At 43.3% G+C, this 19,676-nt stretch overlaps 1 protein-coding gene and 1 non-coding gene across 6 annotated transcripts in view; one reads left to right on the plus strand and one right to left on the minus strand.

The window, feature by feature from the left end:
• The window catches only part of tmem260 (transmembrane protein 260), a 33,507-nt gene extending 26,975 nt beyond the window's left edge, over positions 1–6,532 (plus strand). For all 5 annotated transcript variants that reach the window (XM_088000515.1, XM_088000516.1, XM_043714551.2 and 2 more), the window contains one exon: positions 1,020–6,532. In XM_088000515.1, the coding sequence (XP_087856641.1) occupies positions 1,020–1,271 (252 nt within the window). In that variant the 3' untranslated portion in view covers positions 1,272–6,532. The remainder of the gene's footprint in view (positions 1–1,019) is intronic.
• Positions 6,533–19,003: 12,471 nt separating this feature from the next.
• Positions 19,004–19,345, minus strand: LOC122562374 (small Cajal body-specific RNA 2). The gene has a single exon (XR_006315291.2).
• Positions 19,346–19,676: the final 331 nt, after the last annotated feature.

The following is a 19,676-nucleotide window of genomic DNA, read 5'->3' on the forward strand; positions in this document are numbered from 1 at the left end:
TAAGAGGTACAGTTGTCAAGTTTGCAGATGACACCAAAATTAGAGGTGTAGTGGACAGGGAAGAGGGTTTCCTCAGATTACAACAGGATCTGGACCAAATGGGCCAATGGGCTGAGAAGTGGCAGATGGAGTTTAATTCAGATAAATGCGAAGTGCTGCATTTTGGGAAAGCAAATCTTAGCAGGACTTATACACTTAATGGTAAGGTCCTAGGGAGTGTAGCTGAACAAAGAGACCTTGGAGTGCAGGTTCATAGCTCCTTGAAAGTGGAGCCTCGGGTAGATAGGATAGTGAGGAAAGCGTTTGGTATGCTTTCCTTTATCGGTCAGAGTATCGAGTACAGGAGTTGGGAGGTCATGTTGCAGCTGTACATGACATTGGTTAGGCCACTATTGGAATATTGTGTGCAATTCTGGTCTCCTTCCTCTCGGAAAGATGTTGTGAAACTTGAAAGGGTTCAGAAAAGACTTATAAGGATGTTGCCAGGGTTGGAGAATCTAAGCTACAGGGAGAGGCTGAACAGGCTGGGGCTGTTTTCCCTGGAGCGTCAGTGGCTGAGGCGTGACCTTATAGAGATTTTTAAAAGCATGAGGGGCATGGATAGGATAAATAGACAAAGTATTTTCCCTGGGATCGGTAGTCCAGAACTGGAGGGCATAGGTTTAGGGTTAGAGGGGAAAGATACAAAAGAGACCTAAGGGGCAACTTTTTCACGCAGAGGGTGGTACGTGTATGGAATGAACTGCAAGAGGATGTGGTGGAGGCTGGTACAATTGCAACATTTAAGAGGCATTTGGATGGGTACATGAATAGGAAGGGTTTGGAGGGATATGGGCCGGGTGCTGGCAGGTGGGACTAGATTGGGTTGGGATATCTAGTTGGCATGGACAGGTTGGACTGAAGGGTCTGTTTCCATGCTGTACATCTCTATGACTCTATGAATCTATTTGCCAACTAAAGACTACAAGTCCATTTGCTTTGTTAAGTCTAATCCTAATCTTCATTATTTGCTTTCTCAGTTATATAAGGAGCTGGTCACTGCAAAAAAACACCCAGTTAATTGGCACAAAAATTATGCCATAGTGTGTGAGAGGATGCTGTGGCTCCCTGCATGGACTGCTGCTGGTGTGGACCCAGAATTGCTCCTGTCAGAAGCTATCAAACATTTTTCACTCTATGTGGCCAAAGCACCAGAAGACCCTCAGAAAATAGCCATTGATGAAGTTATCAAACACCTCAGGAAGGAACGAGTAAGAGCAGGAATCAAATAGAAGATAAGCCATCTGAATTTGAACTAATGTTCTCCTAAGTGTTGAAGGAGATTTGCCCAATTTTGTTGCTCAATGGAGAAGCATCCCGCTCAAGACTTGATAAATACTCAAAATTGATATTCAACCACTTGATCAAGCCAGAGGATCGACAAGTTATGGAGCTTATTTGGTTAATGAATCCAGTCTGGTTAAGTTGCATTGCATGTGGCCGAGTGGTACCTGGATGACTGATCTCTCACTCACAGCTGATTGGTTTCTAACAATTTAACATATGTCTTTTATATCGTGAGACTGCTGGCAGGAGCAGGTCAGAATTTTACAAATGTCTTCCTTGTGGTACAGCATGTTCTGTACAGTCTACACTGGTAAAATGTCAGTATGAGTTGAATTACTAGTCTACCATTTGACAAGATACTGGCTCATCATCTCTAGAATGACGTTGATGTGTTGCCTACTGCACTAACAAAACTCAAAAATTCCACCAGTTGCCGACATTTGAATGCATTGTTCCACTTCACTGCATCGGCCTGGCCCTCAGGATTACTACTAGTCCATCACAATCTGCTGGTGAATCTAAATAATTGCTGAAAAGTTAAATCCATTTGTTTGACATGGACTGATTGGACTGAAGGATGTGTTTCTTTGCTGTATGACTCAATAGATGGGTCACCTGAAGAAAGCTTAGGTCTGGTAAATGAAGGCATGGCACAGATGTCTTTTTTTTTGTTATTAGGCCGTGATGTCCAAACTTTAGTTTTGCAGAGTTTGAGGTTAAGGGCACTCAAATGTTCTCAGGAATTCCATTTATATTCATGTTTTGGATCAAAATGGAGGTAAGAATCAAGTGATCCTTCAGGCACCCAACCTGAGAATGAGTATCTCTTGACAGTGCTACTGATTATTTATTGATAATTAAGTCAGTGGATGGAATATTAATTGACTGGATTGGATGTGTTGTTCTATCTATTCCCATATGATGTGTGTGATATCATTTTATATTTTGATTAAAAATATCTATATAGCCATATTCTCAATTTCGAATAAAATCTTACTTTGCCTACATTCATCTTTTGAAATGATCACCTGTTTTATGAAATGATCACCTGTTTTAGTCTTACACAGGCAACCATTGAACCCATACCTATTTTTTTTCAAAAATACAAATTGAAAATCAAGACATTGAATCCTATTAAAGTATAGAGTCCTGTATCTAATGACAAAGATAAACAATGTCACTAATGATTTGATAATGAATACTCCAAGGTATCAAACCCTCTGTGCTTCATTGTATAAATACAACACACACTCTAATGTGAATAGAAATCAAATGTCAATGTTGCACTGACTCTAACATGAGAATAAAACAGATAATGCCTCCCTCATCCAGCACACTCTGGTTTGGTACCAGCAGTATATTCGAAATCAATTCTGGCCAATGCAACATTACTGTTTAAGTCATGAAGTCAGTGTGCACATGCCCAGAGTGGATATTGCAATTACCTAACAAGTTTTATTTAATTTGGAATAATTCAAATTGTACTTAGACACATAAACAATCATTTTGCTGTCAGCTGGGTGAGCCGTAAAGTATGAAGTACTTCACAGAAACAAATGCCTTTGGTGGTTACACAGCTATTTTATTTTACTGGTTCTGTATTGAAAAACACTTTGTTTTAAAATGATTGACAGCAATAACTTTCTGAATCTCTAAACGCGTAAAGACATGAGCAGCATGTTACACATAACTGAGACTCCTGTGATCCAACAATTACAGGAGGCTGTGGTGTCATGGTAGTATTGATCCACAGACCAAGCCTCATGTTTGGAGGACATACCATCATAGCAGATGGTGAACTCCAATAAAACCTAGTCTAATTATGATGCAACAATTAGCAATTATTTTAAAAACCCTCTTGTTCATTGTCCTTCAGGGAAAGAAATCTTCTGTTACTTGATCTGACCTATGAGTTCAAACACAGCAATGTGGTTGACTTTTGATTACCCTCTGAGTTTGTCTAGCAAGTCGATCATTTCAAGGCATGACTGTTGGTCCCATAAAAGATTAAATTAAATTTTCTGGTCGTGGACTGCTGGATTATCTAAGTACAATCTGTATATTAATCAAAATGCTGTAATTGTTTATACTGAAACCAAACAATGTTTACACTGCAGAATGCAGCCATTAATATTTTTGGAAAAATTTATGCACTACAAGAATTAGAAAATGGGAGATTTGGATTATTCCTGGGTTGGAAAGGATTTACCATGTGACTTCTTGGAACTGTCTGCTGTTCACAAAATGCCAAGTGACAGAAAATGTTTAACCAAAAATTGAATTAAAAGATTGATTTTGGCCGAATTTGGGCAAAATTTTGATTTGGGATAGTTCTGTGTTGGATGCTGCTTAGTAACAGCCCACGAATTTGGTACGTTGACCTGCAAAGTTGTAAATTGTCTTGAAAAACAGCAGCTGGAATAAAACTGGTAAGAGGAAAACTTTTATCAGTAAAATTAAAAGAGCTCTTTGAAGGAAAACCAGAAACTCTTTTTCAGTGAACAAATTTGAATAAGGTTGTATTTTAAATAGAACTGCTCTAAATTTCCCATTGGAATGTGTTATGAAGATCTTCTGTTATTTTGCATTTGACAGCAACTGATCTCATCAACAGAAAACCAAGAACTGAGTTAAGTCAATTTATTGTCATATTAGTTTGGACTCTTTGGCCTACAATGGTGTTTCTCCCACAAAGTTTTCAAAACATACAATACTCTGCAAAACAGTATCATCTATGTGTGAGGATTAAGAGGGATAAAAGTCTGCACAGTACCTTGGTTAATTTGTTTTAGTTTTGCCACATTTTAAAGAATGTTTGTTCTTGAACAATTTTTGGTGTATTGAATAAATTGAGCAATTCATTTCAATTCTTAGACAGCAGTAAGCTACTTTGGTGATTAAATAAGACATGGCAGGGGCTTGAGTTCAGCACGTTTCTCCCATCAGCATTATCAGACTGCACTATTTGCCAACGAAGCAATTGTCTCCACATTCTGCCTTATTCTTCTGACCCCTGCATGTTCATCCTCTACAGATGGTAATCCAATACTTTCTGGAATGGATCAGTCAAGGCAGTCTCCTGTTTACCAAATCCATTCCTGATCCTAACTATATCGTGTGAAAAGGTTTCTTATGCCATATCTTGTACTGTTCCCCTTAAGAATTGTCTCCACTTTCTTCCCAAAAAAAACTTTACATTTCTATGTATTGACTTGCATCTTGCACCTGTCCACTTCCTCCAACATGTCCATTTGCTTTGAAGTTCTACCCTGTCCTCTTCACTTCGTGATGTTTCCAAGTTCATCAGCAAACTTTGAAATTCTGTCCTCCACATCAAGAATCAAACATCCTTCAAGTATTATTGCTTTGTGTATTCATGTTGCTACCTTTCCTTTTATTACTCCATGAGCTATAACTTTGCTCAGATTTGTTGTGCAGTGCTGTGGCAATTACCTTTTCAAGTCCATAGACAGCAACGCATTGCTCTTATCAACCTTCTTGCATCTAGAGATATTCAAACTTAAACCCGAATTATGCTAAAAACCCATGCCAATTTTGTTTAATTTATCCACATTTGCTTTATTAATGTAGTCCTAAATAATTATTCCAAAAGATTCTTAAACCACCTCGGTTAAAATGACTATGAAATTTCGTGAGCTGAGCTTTGCATTCACTTGCGTGCGCAATTTACCATGGCGAATCCACTTGTTCTGCACATCCCTGGACACTGTGGACAATTTATCATGGCCAATCTCGTTAATCTTTGCACTGTGGGGAAACTGGACCACCGGGCTGAAAACCACACAGACACACAACATGCAAACTTCACCACAGTCACCCAAGGCAAATTCAAAACAGATCCCAAGTGCTGACCTTACCACCCTTATTGAAAAACAAGATCTTCAGGGGACTGCATTGGGTAGATATCTAAAACATGTCACTTCTTGCAGGGGGCATAGTTTAAGAATGAGCTGCTCCCCTTTCAAAACAGAGGAGAATTCATTTCTTTCAAAGGCTCATTCAAATGTGGAATTTTAATACCCTAGAAAATGGAAGACATTGTCTTTAATATTATTCAGGACAAAAGATTTTTGATAGACATACAAATCATACAACATAACCTGTGCCATTCAGTTTCTTCAGAACCAACTGAATAATTTTAGACAAGGCCCTAAGAACAGAGATGGCTGGCTACTGGGAGGATCCTGGGAATCCTATCTACTGTAAGGGCTGGTGATTCTCACCCGAGTTCCAAACTTCCAGCTCAGCACTGTCCCCATGACTTGTCCGGACTTGTCCTACCTGTCTATCTCCTTTTCCACCTATCCATTCCACCCTCTCCTCCCTGACCTATCACCTTCGTCCCCTCCCCCACTCACCCATTGTACTCTATGCTACTTTCTCTCCACCCCCACCCTCCTCTAGCTTATCTCTCCACGCTTCAGGCTCTCTGCCTTTATTCCTGATGAAGGGCTTTTGCCCGAAACATCGATTTTGCTGCTCCTTGGATGCTGCCTGGTGCTCTTCCAGCACCACTAATCCAGAAGCTGGTGATTCTTGTTATAATCATTGTATGTTGTGTGTCAATAATTTGCTTAAGTACTGGGTGTAAGATTCTTATGAATAAATTGCTAGTGCTTTTCTCATCCCCCACCTAGATGGTCAACATGGAATAATAAAAGGAGGTAATCAAATATTAAAGAGTTAATTTGCTGTACTGACCTGCAAGAAATTAAATGCCCTGGTGGGTAAGGTGGTGTAGCTTTGTCTTCTCGGTGGAATGTGGGAGGTTTACACGGCCATTTCCTTGCCATTCAGGGATAATTTACATTTTCATCCAGGAATCAATAAGAACATTACAGTCAGAATTTGACTACCCCCCTATAGTTACAAAAAAACAATTTGCAACAGTTTTGACCATTAGGGATGATTTGCGTTACATTGTTTCTGGAGGTGGGGTGGTCACTGCATTGTATCTTGAGTGGCATGTGACTATGAAGGGATGGCTGAGGGTTGTATTATGAGCAGTACTAACTGTGATGTCAAGAGTTTTGTATAAAGACTGTTTCCTTTGTTCAGAGACAGCTTTTGCCACGACCCTGTCAACTCTGCAAAGTGTGTGTTAAAGGTTCCTCCTGAAAACTTGGACTGTAATGTGCTTAATAAATTTGGTTGCTTGTTCACAGAAGTTGGTGTGTTGCAGTTGCATCAAGTGTGGAAGAATCTCAAAAGTAAAATAACAATGTCAGCAGCAGACAGGTTGAACTGACAGCCCAGCCAGATTTTATTCAACAGTGGAGCAGGACTGAATGACCAAATGGCTGACTCTGGCTCCTAAATTCTGATGTGACAGTGAGAAAGTCTATAGCCTTAAAACTTGTCCTTAAACATTTAGACTAAAAATGTAATACTGATTTATCAAACACATTTGCTGCGCACTGGAAAATAAGCTGACAGGCCGGTAGGCTCAAAAAAAAGAGGTAACCCAAGTTATGCAGAAGTGATAACAGGATGCTTTAAAGTAATTAAGAACATTTGCCTGAACATCAGTGTATCTGTGTGAACAGGACACTAAGTGATAACATTCACAGCTGCTTCCTTGTGAAATTAATAAGTGTTTGATTCTGACCTCGAAACAAACCTTGGTATCAAAAGCCTTGTAATTGACAGTCCAGGCCTATCAATTATAATGGATTCTTATTACCCTTTGCAAGCTCGGCAGACACAGAAGTAAAAACATCTTTTCTGTTACAGGTCCCTGACTTGAGAGTTCAAAAAGGACATGAGAGAGAGACCATTTTAGTGTTAGGACTACCAAAGCTAGCAGAAAATTAACTCTTCGTGCTTCTTACTATGAACTGAATTTAATTAGATTTTTGAGACTTTGATGATTTTGAGTAGCCATTACTGGTTATGAAATGCAAACTCTATAAAAGATAATATTGACGAAGCTTTAACTTGCTGTTTTTGCAGACCATTCTACACACTGCCCCACTGTCAATTTTAACTAATCAGATCTTACGTCTTATTTGAATATGAATCACAACCCTGAAAAGAAAGTATGTTTAATTCAAGACTAATGAATCAGTTCACATGCAACCTTATGGTAACATTTCAGCCTCAGGTATAGAATGATTCAGTGCTTAAGATAAAAAGCAGGAGTCTGCTCTTAGATTAAAAATGATTTTAAACCTAACATTGAAGACATTCTGACGCAGTCTGTCGGGAAGCCATTTTATGATCAAAAGTTTGCCCTCCTTGCTAAGAAGCCATTTTGTAAAACTGTATCAGACATGCGAGCTGTGCAAGGTTACCTTATGACATTTCCCACTTAATTTAGAGTGGTACTTCTTTAAAGGAACTTATCTTGCCAGCAGATGCCTAACTCGGCTGGATTTGTTTTTCCCCACCTGATGGATAGCTCAAGGCCTGTAGGGTTCAGTGGCCAGCAGTGAAAGATCAGAATGGCGTCTTGTTTCCCTGCTGCCAGGAACAAGGATGTCTCAGAGGATGCAGAATGTTCCCAGGGCGGGGGGAGAGGCCAGCAGGAGGTCATTGTACATATTGGAACCAATGACATAGGGACAAGGTTGAGATCCTAAAGGGAGATTACAGAGAGGCAGGAATTAAAAGAGGTCCTTGAGAGTAGTAATATTTGGATTGGTCCCGGTGCTATGAGCTAGTGAGGGCAGGAATAGGAGGATAGAGCACATGACTGCATGGCTGAGGAGCTGGTGTAAGGGAGAAGGATTCACATTTTTGGATCATTGGAATCTCTTCTGGGGTAGAAGTGACCTGTTCAAGAAGGACGGATCGCACCTAAATTGGAAGGGGACTAACATACTGGCAGGGAGATTTGCTACAGCTGCTCAGGAGAATTTAAACTAGTAAGGTGGGGGTGCGGGAGCTGGTGGTGGGACCCAAGGAGATAGTGAGGAAAGAGATCAGTCTGAGACTGTATAGTTGAAAACCAAAGCAACTCAAACAGTCAGAGCAGGCAGAGACAAAGCAGAGAACAAGGTACAACTGATACATTAAATAGCACGTATTTCATTTCAAGGGGCCTAACAGGGAATGCTGATGAACTCAGGGCATGGTTAAGAACATGGGACTGGGATTAGATTACATTACATTAGAGTGTGGAAACAGGCTCTTCGGCCCAACAAGTCCACACCGACCCGCCGAAGCGCAACCCACCCATACCCCTACATTTACCCCTTACCTAACACTACGGGCAATTTAGCATAGCCAATTCACCTTACCTGCACATCTTTGGACTGTGGGAGGAAACCGGAGCACCCGGAGGAAACCCACACAGACATGGGGAGAACGTGCAAACTCCACACAGTCAGTCGTCTGAGGCGGGAATTGAACCCGGGTCTCTGGCACTGTGAGGCAGCAGTGCTAACCACTGTGCCACCCACTCAATATCATAGCAATTACAGAAATATGGCTCAGGGATGGACAGGATTGGCAGCTTAATGTTCCAGGATACAAATGCTACAGGAAGGAAGGCAAGACAGAGGAGGAAAGGCATTTTTGATAAAGGATAGCATTACAGCCGTATTAAGGGAGGACATTCCCAGAAATACATCCAGGGAAGTTATTTTGGTGGAACTGAGAAATAAAAAAGGGACGATCACCTTATTGGGATTGTACTATAGACCCCTAATAGTCAAGAGGGAAATTGAGAAACAAATTTGTAAGGAGATCTCAGTCACCTGTAAGAGTAATAGGGTGGTTATGGCAGGGGATTTTAACTTTCCAAACATAGAATGGGGCTGCCATTGTGTTAAGGGTTTAGATGGAGAGGAATTTGTTAAGTGTGTACAAGAAAATTTTCTGATTCAGTATGTGGATGTACCTACTAGAGAAAGTGAAAACTTAACCTACTCTTGGGGAATAAGGCAGGGTAGATGACTGAGGTGTCAGTGGGGGTGCACCTTGGGGCCAGCAATCATAATTCTATTAGTTTTAAAATAGTGATGGAAAAAGAGAGACAAGATCTAAAAGTTGAAGTTCTAAATTGGAGAATGGCCAATTTTGACAGGATGAGGCAAAAACTTTCAAAGGCTGAATGGGAGCAGATGTTCGCAGGTAAAGGGATGGCTGGAAAATGAGAGAACGAGAGTCCAGTTAAGGTGAAAGGAAAGGCTGGTAGATATAGAGACTGCTGGATGACTAAAGAAATTGAGAGCTTAGTTAAGAAAAGGAATGAAGCATATGTCAAGTATAGACCGGATAGATGAAGTTAATGCTTAGAAGAGTATAAAGGCAGTAGGAGTATACTTAAGAGGGAAATCGGGAGGACAAAAAGGGGACATGCGGTAATTTTGGCAAATAGAGTTAAGGAGATCAAAGTTTGGGTGAAGATTTGTAGCTCAGGTGCTCATTGTGGTTCTGTTCGCCGAGCTGGAAGTTTTTGTTGCAAACGTTTCGTCCCCTGTCTAGGTGACATCCTCAGTGCTTGGGAGCCTCCTGTGAAGCGCTTCTGTGGTGTTTCCTCCGGCACTTATAGTGGCCTGTCCCTGCCGCTTCCGGTTGTCAGTTTCAGCTGTCCGCTGTAGTGGCCGGTATATTGGGTCCAGGTCGATGTGTTTGTTGATGGAGTTTGTGGATGAGTGCCATGCTTCTAGGAATTCCCTGGCTGTTCTTTGTTTGGCTTGCCCTATAATGGTAGACAACGGAACGAGGACATGCCGCAACCCAAAGGACTAGCCACACTACCATACATCAGGAGCATTTCAGAACTGACAGCCAGACTACTGCGACCACTAGGACTTATAATAGCACACAAACCAACAGCCACCCTCAGACAACAACTCACCAGAACGAAGGACCCGATACCCAGCATGAGCAAAACTAATGTAGTGTACAAAATCCCATGCAAGGACTGCACAAAACACTATATAGGACAAACAGGAAGACAGCTAACGATCCGCATCCATGAACATCAACTAGCCACGAAACGCCACGACCAGCTATCCTTAGTAGCCACACACGCAGACGACAAGCAACATGAATTCGACTGGGACAACACTACCATTATAGAGCAAGCCAAACAAAGAACAGCCAGGGAATTCCTAGAAGCATGGCACTCATCCACAAACTCCATCAACAAACACATCGACCTGGACCCAATATACCAGCCACTACAGCGGACAGCTGAAACTAACAACCGGAAGCGGCAGGGACAGGCCACTATAAATGCCGGAGGAAACACCACAGAAGTGCTTCACAGGAGGCTCCCAAGCACTGAGGATGTCACCTAGACAGGGGACGAAATGTTTCCAACAAAAATTTCCAGCTCGGCGAACAGAACCACAACAGAGTTAAGGAGAATCCAAAGGGTTTTTACAAATACATTAAGGACAAAAGGTTAACTGGGGAGCGAATAGGGCCCCTCAAAGATCAGCAAGGCGGCCTTTGTGTGGAGCCGCAGGAGATACCAAATGAGTATTTTGCATCAGTATTTACTGTGTAAAAGGACATGGAAGAAATAGAATTTAGGGAAATAGATGGTGATATCTTGAAAAATGTACATATTACAGAGGAGGAAGTGCTGGATATCTTGAAATGCATAAAAGTGGATAAATCCCCAGGATGTGATCAGATGTAACCTAGAACTCTGTGGAAAGCTAGGGAAGTGATTACTCGGCCTCTTGCTGAGACAGTTGTATCGTCGATAATCACAGGTGAGGTGCAGGAACACTGGAGGTTGGCTAACGTGGTGCCACTGTTTAAGAAAGGTGGTAAGGACAAGCCAGGGAACTATAAACCAGTGAGTCTAACATTGGTGGTGCGCAAGTTGTTGGAGTGAATCCTGAAGGACAGGATGTTCACGTATTTTGAAAGTCAACGTGGCTTTGTGCATGGGAAATCATGTCTCACAAACTTGATTGAGTTTTCTGAACAAATGACAAAGAGGATTGATTAGGGCAGAGTGGTAGATATGATCTATATGGACTTCAGTAAAACATTCAGCAAGGTTCCCCATGGGAGACTGATTAGCAAGGTTAGATTTCATGGAATACAGGGATAGCTAGCCATTTGGATACAGAACGGGCTCAAAGGTAGAAGACAGAAGGTGGTAATGGAGGATTGTTTTTCAGACTGGAGGGCTGTGACCAGTGGAGTGCCACAAGGATTGGTGCTGGGTCCGCTACTTTTGAATTGATTGTCATGTGTACCGAAGCAGTGAAAAGCTTTGTCTTGTGAGCAATACAGGCAGATCACAGAGTTAAGTAGCATAAATAAGTAAATAATAGGTAAACAGTTGCAAAAACAAAAACACAGGTACAGGCGAATGCTAAGAGTTTGAGAGTCCATTCAGTGTTTTAAGATTAGGAGGGTAGAAACTGTTTTGAAACCGGTTGGTGTGTTTGTTCAGGTTTCTGTACCTTCTCCCCGATGGGAGAGGTTGTAGAAAAGCATTGCCAGGGTGAGAAGGTTTTTTGTGAATGCTAGGGGCCTTTCCTTGACAGCGGGCCTGGTAGATGGATTCTCTAGATGGGAGGTTGGCCTTTGTGATTGTCCGGGCCGAGTTCACCACTCTCTGTAACCGCCTCTGATCTTGAATGGTACAGTTGCCCTACCGGGTCATGATAAATCCAGATAGAATGCCCTCGATGACGCACCTATAAAAGTTGGCAAGGGTATTTGCCGTCATGTCAAACTTCCTCAGCTGCCTGAGGAATAAGTGACATTGTTGGGCCTTTGTAACCAGTGTGTCCACATGAAGAGTCCAAGAAAGCTTGTTGTGGATGACCACTCCCAGGAGCTTGACACTTTCCGCTCATTCCACCTCTGTGTTGTCAATGTGTAGGGAGGCATGAGTAACATCCTGCTGAAAGTCAATAATGAGTTCCTTGGTTTTGCCTGCGTTGAGAGCTAGGTTGTTCTCAGTGCACCATTTTCCCAAGTCTTCCACCTCCTGTCTGTAGTCTATTTTGTCACCATCTGAGATTTGACCGACTATGGTGGTGTCATTAGCAAACTTGTAAATAGCATTAGTCCGGTATTTGGCGACTTCATCATGGGTATACAGTGAGTACAGTATGGGGCTGAGTACATACCCCTGGGAGGCTCCAGTGTTGAGTGTTAGTGAGGATGAAATTTGTCCCCAATCTTCACTGATTGTGGCCTGTGGGTTAAGGTACCGAGGATCAAGTGGCAGAGAGTGGGGCTTAATCTGAGATCACTAAGTTTAGTAATCAGTCTTGAGGGGATAATTGTGTTGAAACTGAACTGTAGTCAATGAGTAGGATTCTTACGTAGCTGTTCTTGGTGCCAAGATGTTCTAGGGAGGAGTGAAGGGCAAGGCATCTGACGTGGATCTGTTGGTCCGATATGCAAATTAGAATGGGTTAAGAGTAGTGGGGAGGCTGGAGTTGATTAATGCCATGACCAGCCTTTCAAAGCACTTCATGACCAGCAAAGTTAGAGCCATTGGGTGGTAGTCATTGAGACATGCTGCATGAGTCTTCTTAGGCACAGGGATGATGTTGGCCATTTTGAAACAGGCAGAAACAGTGGCCTGCTGCAGGGAGAGGTTGAAGATGTCCAAGAAGACTTCTGCTAATTGATCTGTGCATGCTCTGAGCGCACGGCCTGGTACTCTGTCTGGTCCCAACTCTTTCCTTGGATTCACATGAAGGAAAACTGATCTGACTTTTGACGCAGTGACTGTTGGGATAAGTTTGTCAGGATTTGTCAGAATAGGTGTTACCTCTCCATCAAACTTCTGCCCAAAACGAGCACAGGTGTTGAGGCGATCTAGGAGGGATATGTTATCGTCTGTATTCTTGCACTCTCTTTTTAGAACCTGTCATGTCTTTCAGCCCTTGCCATAGTTGCCAGTTCTGTCTGGGTCTCTACTTTGGATTGGTATTAGTCCTTGGCTGTCTTAATGATTCTGTGAGGCTCATACTTTGATTCCTCCCATTTGAGTAGGTCTCATGCTTGATTTTTAGCAGGTTCAGTATGTCCGGATTCATCCAGGGTTTCCTATTGGGGAACATCAGATTGATTTCCTCGGTATGCAGTCCTAAACACACTTGCTGATAAAGTCTGCGATGGTGGTGACATACTCATTTGAGATACCTGCAGACTGTTTGAACATGTCCCAGTCAGCCAATTCCAGACAGCACCAGAGTTGATCCTCTGACCAGCACTAAACCTGTATGCACGAGGGGGTCTCCTGCTCGAGCTTTTGCCTGTAAGCCAGAAGAAATATTGCATTGTGGTTGGAGTTCCTGAAATAAGGGGGATGGAGCAGTAGGCATCCTTCACAATGGTGTAGCAGTGGTCTAAAATATTCAGGCCCCTTGTGGGGCAGGTAATGTTCTATTGGTACTTGGGCAACTTCCTTAGATTGGCTTGAATGAAGTTGCCAATTACAATAAACATGGCCTCAGGGTGTTCTGTCTCCAGCGTGTTAGTCGTGGAGTACAGCACATCCAGAGCTTCTGCAATCTTTGCTTGTGGCAGTACGTACACATCCGGTATATAGCAGCAGTGAATTCCCATGGAAGATAGAAGGGACAGCATTTGATGCTGAGGAATTCAAGGTTTGGGGAGCAATGGTTGCCCAGGTTTGCAATGTCGATGCACCACAAGTTGTTGATTAATAAGCAAACCCCTCCACTCTTCATCTTACCCAAGGACGCTATACTGTCCACATGATGGATAGAAAAACCTTCAGCCTGAAGTGCACAATCCAGAATGGGTGGGTTGAGCTAGGTTTGAGAAGCAAAGTGCACAACAGTCCCACAGTTCACACTGAAAACTGAGCCGTGATCTGAGTTTGTCCATCTTGTTCTCCAGAAATTGTATTTACTGGGAGTAATCTAGGAAGGGGGTCTTGAAAACATGTAGTCTCAGTCTGACAAGCAGGTTTACTTTTCATTTATAGAAATGTTTTGGATGTGAACATAATAGGTATAGTTAGTAAGTTTGCAGATTACACCAAAATTGGAGTGTCGTGAACAGCGAAGAAGGCTTCCTCAGATTACAACAGAATTTTGATCAGATGGGCCAGTGGATTGACGAATGGCAGAGTTTAATTTAGATAAACGTGAGGTGGTGCATTTTAGGAAAGCAAATCTTAGCAGGACTTATACATTTTATGGTAAGGTTCTAGGGAGTGTTGCTGAACAAAGAGACCTTGGAGTACAGGTTCATAGCTCTTTGAAAGTGGAGTCACAGGTAGATGGGATAGTAAAGAAGACGTTTGGTATGCTTTCCTTTATTGGTCAGAGTATGGAGTCCAGGGGTTGGGAGGTCATGTTGCTGCTGTACAGGACATTGGTTAGACTATTGTTGGAATACTGTGTGCAATTCTGGTCTCCTTCTTATCAGAAGGATGTTGTGAAACTTGAAAGGGTTCAGAAAAGATTTACAAGGATGTTGCCAGCGTTGGATGATTTGAGCTATAGGGAGAGATTGAATAGGCTTGGGCTGTTTTCTCTGGAGCGTCAGAGGCTAAGGGGTGAATTTAGAGATTTATAAAATCATGAGGGGCATGAATAGGATAAATAGACAAAGTCTTTTCCTAGGGGTGGGGCAAGACCAGAACCAGAGGGCATAGGTTTAGGGTGAAAAGATAAAAAAAGACCCATGGGACAACTTTTTCACACAGAGGGTGGTATGTTTATGAAATGGCAGAAACACCTAATTAGTTCTGGAACTACTGAATCATCTATCACTATTCTTGTTCCAGAGATTTTGGAACCCTGCTATAAAGCTAAGGCACCAATGGTGCCATGTCCTTGGCTCTGGTTGCACTTCCCAACGATTCTAAAGTGAGCACTAGTTAGAGAGTAGGATGCACTCAAGGATGTCTCACACGACCTACCCATTCCGACTACTCTTTCATCATAGTTAAAACTGTGACCCTAAATATTTGATGGCATACTTAATGTACAGTCTATATGTTGGAAATTTGTCCTTTTAAATTTGGTGGCATCATTAAGTGATCACACTAAACGTATGGAAATTACAGACTGCTTCGTAATAAGTGGTGCAAAATGCTTGTTTCTTCAATGAACTGAGATACTTAGTGTCTGAAATGCCCTTGCAATGGGGAACAGAATCCATACATGAAAATCAGAGTCCTACTGGAACACAAAGCCAATGGGCAATATTCACTTTGCCCTTCAATGATGAAGAAAAAGACAAATGCCTTGACCTCCTTGCCTTGGCTCCCCCATATCGAACGGTGGAACAGGTCTAAACGACCAAATGGGTGAAAGTGAGGACTGCAGATGCTGGAGATTAGTAGAGTGTGGTGTTGGAAAAGCACATCAAGTCAGGTAGCATCCAAGGAGCAGGAAAATCGATGTTTCAGCCAAAAGCTCTTCATCAGTAACGAGGCTGGCAGCCTTGGGTTGGAGAGGTAAATAGGAGTGGAAAGGGGCTGGGAGAAGGTAGCTGAGAGGGCAATAGGTGGATGGAGGTGGGGTAAAGGTTATAGATCAAAGGGGAGGGTGAGACAGGTCATGAGGGCAATGCTGAGCTGGAAGATTGGAACTGGAATAAGAGGAAATTAAACTGGTGAAATCCGCATTAATGCTTTGGGGTTGGAGGATCCCGAGGCAGAAGATGAGGTGTTCCTTCTTTCAGGCTTCGGGTGGTAAGGCAATGGCGATGGAGGCGGCCCAGGGCCTGCATGTCCTCGGCGGAGTCAAACTGTTTGGCCATGGGACGATGGGGTTGGTTGGCACGGTGTTCCAGACATTTTCTTTAAAGCGCTCTGTAGTAGGCATCCTGTCTCCCAAATTTAGGGGAGGTGCATCGAAAGCAACGGATACAGTATGTGGAAGTGAAGGTGAAACTTTGATGGATGTGGAAGGCTCCTTTGGGGACTTGGACAGAAATGAGGGGGAAGGTGTGGGTGCAGATTTTACAATTCCTGCAGTGGCAGGGAAGGAGGGGGGTTGCTGGGGTGGGGGCATGGACCTGACCAGGTCATCGAGGAGGGAATGTTCTATGGAAAGCGGAGAGGTTGGGAGGGAAATAAATCTCTGGTGGTGGGGTCTGTTTGTTGGCAGAAATGGCGGATGATGATGCGGTGTATACGGAGGTTGGTGACGACGGGGGAGGGGTCTGTCCTTGTTGCTGTTGGAGGGGTGGGATTCGAGGGCAGAGTTCAGGAGGTGGATGAGATGCCCTGGAGAGCATTATCAACCACGAGAGGGGAAATTGCAGTCTTTAAAGGAGGCCATCTTGTGTGTTCTGTGGTGGAACTGGTCTTCCTGGGAGCAGATGCAGCGGAGGAATTGGGAATAATGGGATAGCATTTTAGCAAGAGGCAGGGTGGGAGGAGTTGTAATCCAGGTTGCTGTGGGAGTCGGGTTTGTAGAAAATGCCAGTGTTGGGTCAGTCACTGTTGATGGAGATGGAGAGTTCCAGGAAGGGGAGGCAGGTGCCAGAGATGGTCCAGGTGAATTTAAGTTCAGGGTGGAATGTGTTGGTGAAGTTATAGAGATATTCAGCACGAAACAGACCCTTAGGTCCAACTTTTCCATGCCAACCAGATATCCTATATAAATCTAGTCCCATCTGCCAGTACTTGGCCTATATCCCTTTAAACCCTTCCTATTCATGTAGCATTTTAAATGTTGTAATCATACCAGCCTCCACCACTTCCCCTGGAGCTCATTCCATTCATACATCATCCTCAATGTGAAAAAGTTGACCTTTAGGTCCCTTTTATATCTTTTCTCTCTCTCCTTAAACCTATACTCTCTAGATTCCTCTAGTTTTGGAATCCCCCACCCTTGGAAAAGATATTGCCTATTTACACTATCCATGCCCCTCAATGATTTTATACACCTCTATAAGATCACCCCTCAGCCTCTGATGCTCCAGTGAAAATAGCCCCAGCCTGTACAACCTCTCCCTATAGCTCAAACTGTCCAACCGTGGCAACACCATCTTAAGTCTTTTCTGAACCCTTTCAAGTTTCACATGCAATACTGCAAGTGACCAAACCAACATCCTATACTCAACACACTGACCAATAGAGGCAAGCAAACCAAAGACCACCTCTCCTCAGCCCATTGGCCCATCTGACCAAGATCCCATTGTACTCGGAGGTAGCCGCCTTCACTGTCAACTACACCTCCAATTTTAGTGTCATTTGCTACGTGCCCTCTGTGCTACATAAATACATCTTTCTTTATGTATATGTACATTTATTGAAAAGTTAATCTGTTGTACATTTTACTAACAGAGATTGTATGTTTTAAATGTATTAATGGGAGAGCAGTTTTTTTCTATTTGTGACATATCTGGAGAAACCAATTATTCATTTGTTTCCCCATCGGATTTTCCAATCCTGATTCACTCCATTTGAGCTTATTTACTATGAACTTATTAAAATTGAGTGTTATCTCATTGGTCTGTTGCTATTGAATGCTGATCATAAAGAGATAGAGCTGTCTGGACCATGTTACTGCATGCAGGAAGAGGTGTTCAAAGTAAAGTTCTTATTGCTAATCTGTAAAATTCAGTGGAGTGCCCTTGTAACCCTCAGCTCATTACAGAAACCTAAGGACCAGATTTGGTCGCCAAGAGAGAATTCACTGTTGGGCACAAGATTCTGCAGCAGTAATTCTCCCAATGGACACAGGAATATCAAAGCTTCAATTAGAGCCACCAATAAATACCAGTTTCCCAGCTTCATTCCAGAGTCAATTGGAAGTTAAAGCAACATATAAAAAATGTTATCAAATACTGTACACTATCCCAGGGTCAAGAGAAAGGGACATTTTAGAAACTACAGAAAATTGGCTAACAGATTTCTAGATTCACTATAACCAGAATGGGGCCAGGGGCCTACCTTTGCTGCCCTCAAAGTGAGTTCACTTTCAAATGAGATCACTTCCATTGTCTGTGATTTGCTAGCAGATAGGCCAGTGTGGTGTTTATTGCAAATCTATGTTTGTTTGAAACAGAACATGGTAAACTCCTGGCAAGTAAGTGTCCATTGTTGTTGTGGCTGACCTAAGATCTATTTAATGGGTCTGCAACACTTGTTCAGGGACTAGCCAGCTGCCTTATTCTTTTGGGAGTTTGAAGAACTGTTCAACCAACTCATGGGACACAAAGTGGTGCAAATTCAGTCAATGTAGTGGAGGAAAAGGTGCTAACTGGCTAACTCCTGCTCCTACACTATCAATTCCACATTATATTTCCAAGTGGCAGCATTCATCTGTAACTCACTTGCGCAGCACAGCTGCATTCACATAAAACAGTAAATGACTTACACCCCATTACTTCTCGCATATTTTGAACAAACCTCATGATTATCGCTGGGGCCCAACCCCAAAGTGTTCCCCTTCTCCACCCAATATTTCCTGCTCCCTTTCCAGTCCCCAATCGCTGGGTATTACTTCTACATCCACACCCCCCACACACACACCACACACACAAAAATCAAGGTCTGTGGATGGTGATTTCCCCGTCTGAATCTTTGTGTTTTCCTTCTTGGTATTCTCTTCCTTCTCAACCCCACCCCACCCCAGTCCCTGGGTGTCTCTTGCCCCCGCCCCCACCACCCAAATCTCACGCCAGCCGCTCTCGCAGTCCCAAACTAAACGGCCTCGCCTCCTTTCCTCCCATCGCCGTCTATATTCCACCCACTTCCCCCAAACCCCGGCCCCGGGTGGTGAACGCGGATCAGAATCGCCTCGATACTCAATGGCCGGGCTTTGAGCCGCGGTCTCATCTATCTGATCGGTTCATCAACTCCGCTGCACCCGGGGCCTTTCCCGCCGCCTCCGCCCATCGCCAGCAGCTCGCGAGCGGTTTGTTTCTTATCACCTCGGGCCGGGGCCCGGGCCTCCCGGCCGATCAAATAAGATCAAGCGTGTGGGGTCACGGGGTCGGACTCACTCACTCTCGTCACTCACTCACTCTCGTCACTCACTCACTCTCGTCACTCACTCACTCACTCACTCACTCACTCACTCACTCACTCACTCACTCACTCACTCACTCACTCACTCACTCACTCACTCACTCACTCACTCACTCACTCACTCACTCACTCACTCACTCACTCACTCACTCACTGCCGCCGTTCCCAATAACCACGCCACTGGCGCGCTCTCCTTTTTATAGCCACGCTGACGACTTGCTAGGGGCTGCAAGAAAAGCCTCACGCCCTGGATTCACTGGACCTCCCAATCATTGCGCCCCCTGCAGTATTCCAAAGGTATGTAAGAACTAGAGTTAGCCGTGTCGCCCGTCAAAACTGATCCGCCAATCAATTACATCCTGGGTAATCATCTACCTCAACGTGACTTTCCCACATTATGGCATAGGGTCTTAATGGTTAGCATTGT

The sequence above is a fragment of the Chiloscyllium plagiosum genome, unplaced genomic scaffold, assembly GCF_037043375.1.
Source record: "Chiloscyllium plagiosum isolate Xiang-an unplaced genomic scaffold, Cpla_swu_hap1 HiC_scaffold_25, whole genome shotgun sequence".
Lineage (NCBI taxonomy): Eukaryota > Metazoa > Chordata > Chondrichthyes > Orectolobiformes > Hemiscylliidae > Chiloscyllium > Chiloscyllium plagiosum.